The sequence below is a fragment of the Geotrypetes seraphini genome, chromosome 16, assembly GCF_902459505.1.
Source record: "Geotrypetes seraphini chromosome 16, aGeoSer1.1, whole genome shotgun sequence".
Lineage (NCBI taxonomy): Eukaryota > Metazoa > Chordata > Amphibia > Gymnophiona > Dermophiidae > Geotrypetes > Geotrypetes seraphini.
This window is the reverse complement of record NC_047099.1, coordinates 30,135,764-30,141,524: the sequence shown is the minus strand read 5'-3', so window position 1 is coordinate 30,141,524 and position 5,761 is coordinate 30,135,764. Positions and strand designations below refer to the sequence as shown.

The 5,761-nt window shown below is 41.3% G+C and overlaps 1 protein-coding gene across 1 annotated transcript; it reads right to left on the bottom strand.

The window, feature by feature from the left end:
* Positions 1 to 2,927: 2,927 nt before the first annotated feature.
* On the bottom strand, positions 2,928 to 5,449 carry LOC117350520 (membrane progesterone receptor epsilon-like). Its single transcript, XM_033924818.1, has 2 exons — positions 5,306 to 5,449; positions 2,928 to 5,186 (listed from the first exon to the last, which is right to left on the bottom strand). Exon 2 carries the CDS (start codon positions 4,839 to 4,841, stop codon positions 3,816 to 3,818), a length of 1,026 nt encoding a protein of 341 aa, XP_033780709.1. The 5' UTR covers positions 4,842 to 5,186; positions 5,306 to 5,449; the 3' UTR covers positions 2,928 to 3,815.
* Between the last annotated feature and the right edge of the window lie 312 nt (positions 5,450 to 5,761).

The following is a 5,761-nucleotide window of genomic DNA, read 5'->3' as shown; positions in this document are numbered from 1 at the left end:
TGTTTGGATTCGGACCATACCTGGAGGACAGTAGTTTATTGAGATAAGTGTGGTTTCTGTTTTTTGGACTATAATAAGAAATTTAAGGATTCTTGAAAATATGGAGTTTTTATCGACCTAGGATGTTTTTTCCTATGCCGCTCACACCGGATGCACTTTTTAAAGCCGGTCAAAGGCCGGGACATAGAATCGAAAGTAGCCGCGGCTCGAGTAGCCACGCGGCCACGGAGACCCGGAAGCCTCCGGGTCGTCAAAACGAAGCAGGAATCAAGTTGAAAAGTAAAGAATTTGCGCACAGCGACTTAATCGAGCAAAAAACAAGAAAAAATTGCGGTGCTAGAAGGCAGTTGGGGCAGAGCCTGAAAAAACACGACTTCTAGGCTCAGCGGAAAATTTTGAACTGGAGACCACGAGGGGATGCGCCCCCTAGTGGAGCAGGAAGGCACGCATGCGTGGAGCAGCAGAGCAAACTTAAATCTTCAATCAAGTTTGCTTGAAAATGCTTCCGCATCGGGGCTCCGTAGATGACGTCACCCACATGTGAGAATATCATGCCTGCTTGTCCTGGGATAAAGTTGAATACGGCTGGCATAGAGGTCCTCCAGGTGAAAATTTCCCTGGAAGAAACTGAGGTCTTTTCTCCATTTTTCTAAAAAAAAAAAAGTTTTTGCTAGAACTTATCTCTTTTCATTCCTCTAAGGTAGTGGGATTTTTTGGGAATACGTTTATGTGGTGATATAAATTTTGAGGAGAAACATCTTACACAGTACCCCTATCCGAACGATACATTGATGATATTTCTTTATGATGGGAGGGCGAGATCACTGAACTAGAGCATTTCTTCGCATGGTTGAACACCCAGACATTGGCATAGGGTAGAGATGCATACACAGGCTTGCTTCATAAGAACATAAGCATTGCCCCTGCCGGGTCAGACCAGGGGTCCATCACGCCCGGCAGTCCGCTGCCGCCGCGGCCCCCCAGGTCCATGACCTGTAAGTGCTCCTAACCTAAAACGTTCATACCCTATTTAATATCCTGTAAAGTAACCCTCTATCTGTACCCTGCTATCCCCTTCTCTTCCAGGAAGCCATCTAGTCCCTTTTTGAACCCCAGTATTGCACTCTGTCCTATCACCTCTCCTGGAAGCATAAACATTTATTGATACGTTCATGGTCACTAAAACTCTTTATTAATTTCTAAATTCCAGAGTGCTAATTATAACAGCGAACACATTCCTGTTTGCACCGACCTCCAGGAAGGCAGCTTTCCTGCACAACTACAGCCATAACAGACACGATCCCCCTTACACATAGCCACATATGATGGGGTGCTGAAATGTTCTCAGCCCAACCAACCAACTTCCTACATTCTGAGCGTTATTTTGCCACTGTAGCCAAAAAGAGGGTTATATTATTTTGTTAAGTGCCAATATGCAGAAACAAAATTCTGTTTTTGACCTTGTTTCAGATCATTGATTGAACCATATCCACGTCATTCTCTTCTTGGTTGGGCTGAGAACTTTTCAGCTCCCCTTCGTAGTGTGAAGAGTTTCAGTCTCTGATATCCAGAACTGATACTGTGATGTCATAATGCCTCATCCCACCTATAAGAGCCAACCTCGTCAGTGATGTCACAATGGCTTGATTGTCCTATACTTGGCTCACTTTTAATACATACAAGGGGGTGCTGAAAAGTTCTCTGCCCAACCAAACAGCTTCCTGAATTCTGAGCATTATTTTCGTTAAGTGCCAACTTGCAGAAACAAAATTCCGTTTTCACATTGTTTCAGATCATTGATTGAACCATATGCACGTCATTCTCGTCATGGTTGGGCTGAGAACTTTTCAGCACCCACTCATACACATTTGACATTTATCACTGTTCATCTGCTTTGTCTGTGCTTATTTTCAAAAAGTTTGAACTTACTCCAGAGTGTTTTGTGATGTTGGAGCAAGCTGGCTCAATAGGATGGTCTTACGGACAAGTGAGCTAAACCTTTCTCACACCTGAGGTAGTTGGCCCAGGGAGGATGATTCAATCACATGTGAAAATCTGTTAAACTTATTGGCTTATAGCTTAGTCTACTTGTTCTTAGGTAAATATTGATGTTTTGCCCTAAATCCAAAAAGCCACAAATCAGCAAACTTGAGGGTTAGCCCACTTGTCCGTAAGACCATCCAATTTTGCTTCTGGCCCAGATATGGGAAGGACTTTACAACAAATGGAAAACCTAGACTAAAGTTTAGTATGTACTGACTTCATCACTGACGCTGAAACCGTGGATTGAAGACAAAGTGTTATTTTATTTTTCTTTCCAGCTTATGATTTATCTTTAATCTTATCTATTGTTTTGCCTTTTGTCTTTGTTTTGTTCTATTTCTATCATTTAAATTTCTCCAGAATTCTACTGTTCAACGGCTCCCCCTTCTGCTTCTATTCCTTTCTCTCCTCTCTTCTACCTTCCAAAGTATTTGGATCAATGCTGTCTTGTTAAAATGTTTATTTTATTTTTATTTTTCCTCTAACTCTACTTTTCACTTCTCTATTACCCTCCAGGTACTTTAGTTAGATTGTGAGCCTTCGGGACAGTAAGGGAATTTTTCAAGTACCTTTCTTATTTCTAATCTTAATGTATATTTTCTGTAAACCGCTTAGAACCTAACGGATGTAGCGGTATATAAGAAATAAATTACATTACATTACATTACATATACAGAGTAGAAATACCATCACCCCTTCCTCACTTGTTAAAAAATATTTTATTAAAAAGCATTTTATTGATTATGACAGGAGTTGCCATACAACATATCACCAGTAATTGGATAAATTACAGTAGACTTTTGGTGGAATTCGTTATGCCACATTTACCAAATGGAAAGAACAATTGCCATACAAAAAGGGAATTATAATAATTTTTTTAAGATTTGGGGGCCATTGACAAAATATTGCAATGATTAGACACCTTTTTCCACTGAAAGTACATTTATGCATAGGGGGGAGGGGGTGGTATTAAGTTTTATTAAAGGTATAATAAATAGATAAGAATTTAATATTTATATGATATTTTTGATTAAAATATATGTGAGAAGGGAGGGTGGGGACTGGGGAGGGTATAATTTTATGTATGTAAGATGACATTAGAAAGAAATTCAAGAGATGTATACAAGTTTTAACTGATGTAATATTGTGTACTTGATGCATGATTGAAAAATGAATAAAGAATTTGGGGAGAAAAAAAAATTCTATTTAGAAAATGTTTTTGATTCTGCTTTTTCCTCCAGTTCTTTTGGGTTTCCCACTCAATTGGATCCAAGGCTGGACTGGGCACCATATACAAACGGCTAGTGCTAGTAACCTTTTCCCATTCAATTTATTTACAACTATGGGGATTTTCTTCCCCTTTATTATATCTCCTTCCATGCATCAGGGCTCCCTCTGGAAGCCTGTAATTATGGGTCTTAAATCTAGCCACTAGGTGGTGCTGTTGTGTGATTATTGAAACTCCTTCCCGTCAGAGATTGCGAATGCCCTTCTCTAGGGCTTGGAGGACTGGCACCAAGTTGTTTGGTTTATTTTGTACGACACTCTATGTTGTTGTTTTGTTTTTTTTAAATTGTAAAAGCAACCTATAAATGATTCAATTCAATTAAATTACTTTAAATCTCTCAATACTGCCACTGATCCATTAGGCAATCATGTCTAATTAAAAGAGAGAGAGCAAAACGTGTTCTTTTTTTTATTGAATGTTTTCTCTTTTTTTGCCACAGGAAAATGATAGCGGGTGAAAGCACTTTGGTCTAGGAGTGCCTGCTTCAGTTTGTTTCTAATTTCTTTCCTTTTGAGCTATAGTGTAGGACTAACCAGCATACCATGAAAGCTATGAAGCCCTGGAGAAGGAGCAGGACCCCAAAGGTGGAAAGGAAGGTGGGAGGTCTAAGCAAGTTCTCCAGTCCCTCTATTTCACCCTGGATCATGCGCAGCTCTTCAAGGATGCTCATGAATGCACAGAAGTGAAAACACTGGTGGCTACTACCCCAGATATCAAATTTGCCTGGAGACAGCCTCTCGGGGATCTTGGTGATGTTGAAGGCTGCTGAAGCGGCCAGCCAGAGGCAGTGGCGGAAGAAGGAGGTGGCCAGACTCTGGGTCGAGTCCCAACTGGTGGTGACCAGAAGTCGGCAGAAGATGGGTAGGGAGACCAAGGTGAATGGCAGCAGGAAGACCAGAGTGCGGATAAGATAGCATTGCTTCTGCCAATGTCGTCGAGTATGGCAGCAGGCCAGGGTACAGAACAAGGCCACAAGGCAGCATAGCGGGATGTAGAGGACCTCAAACCAGCAGTCCAGTTGGTTGTAGGCATTTAGAGGCAACTGGGGTGAAGACCCAACCCAGGGGTTGATATAGTAGAAATAGGCAAGCGCAGAACCCACAGTGTAAGTACTAATGGCCCCATAGTCAACACAGAAACAGATCTCCCGGATAACCATGGACATGGAACTGAAGAGGTGAGCCATGCTGCTGACTATTAGCAGGCCACATACTCCAGCAACGTAGGTCCAGAAAGGGTAATAGAAGGGATCGAAGCAGGGAAGGCAAAAACCCGCTGCTGCGTCCTGCTGCCAGAAGAAGTCCACACAGTGGTAGCCGAAGATGAAAACAGCCAGAAAGTGTGTCCAGAAGTTGCCTGTCTCATTGGTGGCCTGGAAGGCAGAGAAGAGGCAGTCGCTGAAGCTGTAGCCCAGGCAGCGGTAGCCACTCAGGATGAAACACTCTGTTATGGCAGCAGGGACCTCTGTATGCCGCAGGAGGCTACCTTGGGATCTCCTCCTGAAGAGCATGGCTTTCAGTTGTGAATTTACCACCTACCTATTTGATATTAAGTTTTGTTCTTGCAGGAAGAAATCTTTTATGTTTTGCAGTATGGTCTCTGCAACTGATCTTTAGAGGGGGGGAAACTGCATCCTTTTATTTCCATGGCCTGGTAGAAAAGCTTTTAAAAAGGCAAATTACATCTGATATTTCTCTTGCAATCGTTTTGCAAGCACTGAATGAAATCCTCGCTTAATCCGGAGCAGTTTTCTCTCTGGATGATAACAACAAGAGTATTTTGAAATATCCTTGAAAGACCTCATCTATCCTTCCTGGTGTATGTTTCAAATTCTTCAGGAGAAGGGTTCTGTTCTCTAAATGTAAAATAAAACATATATATGCAAAATCTTAATATCTGAAGCAGAGATTTCTCCCTGCCCCCCCCCCCCCCCCCCAATCTTTGAGATAAAATACAATATTAAAAAATAATTACTTGTATAGGAGAGGGCTGCAGGACTGCCTTGGCTTGCTATCTATCTCCTCTCCAGGTCTCAGCACTGTTTCAGATTTTCTTGCTGATTCCTGTAAATGAATAAGAAGATGAGATGGCTGAGGTAAATTTGCTTTAGTGTATCTGGCTTATATATAGTGGAATAGATTTTTCACAAGGACAAGGTATCTATAGTACAACCCAGGTGATACCGTTAGTTCACCCTTAATGCCTTGTGTCAAAAAAGAGAGCTTTTCAATACATTTTTTCAATACATTTTTTTTGCCCTCAGAGATGGCAAATCCCTTGCTAACCACCAACCACCAGTCAGCTAAGTATCCAATTTATGGAAAAACATCTTTAAATTATTTATTTTCTTAAAATTAAAATAATTGAAAAATAATAAGAAAGTGATATACACGCTATATTTTGACCCAATGACGATTGGGTGCATAAAGC

Bases quoted from the DNA above. Each gene is read 5' to 3' on its own strand.
- LOC117350520 (XM_033924818.1), bottom strand. From the start codon at position 4,841: ATGCTCTTCAGGAGGAGATCCCAAGGTAGCCTCCTGCGGCATACAGAG.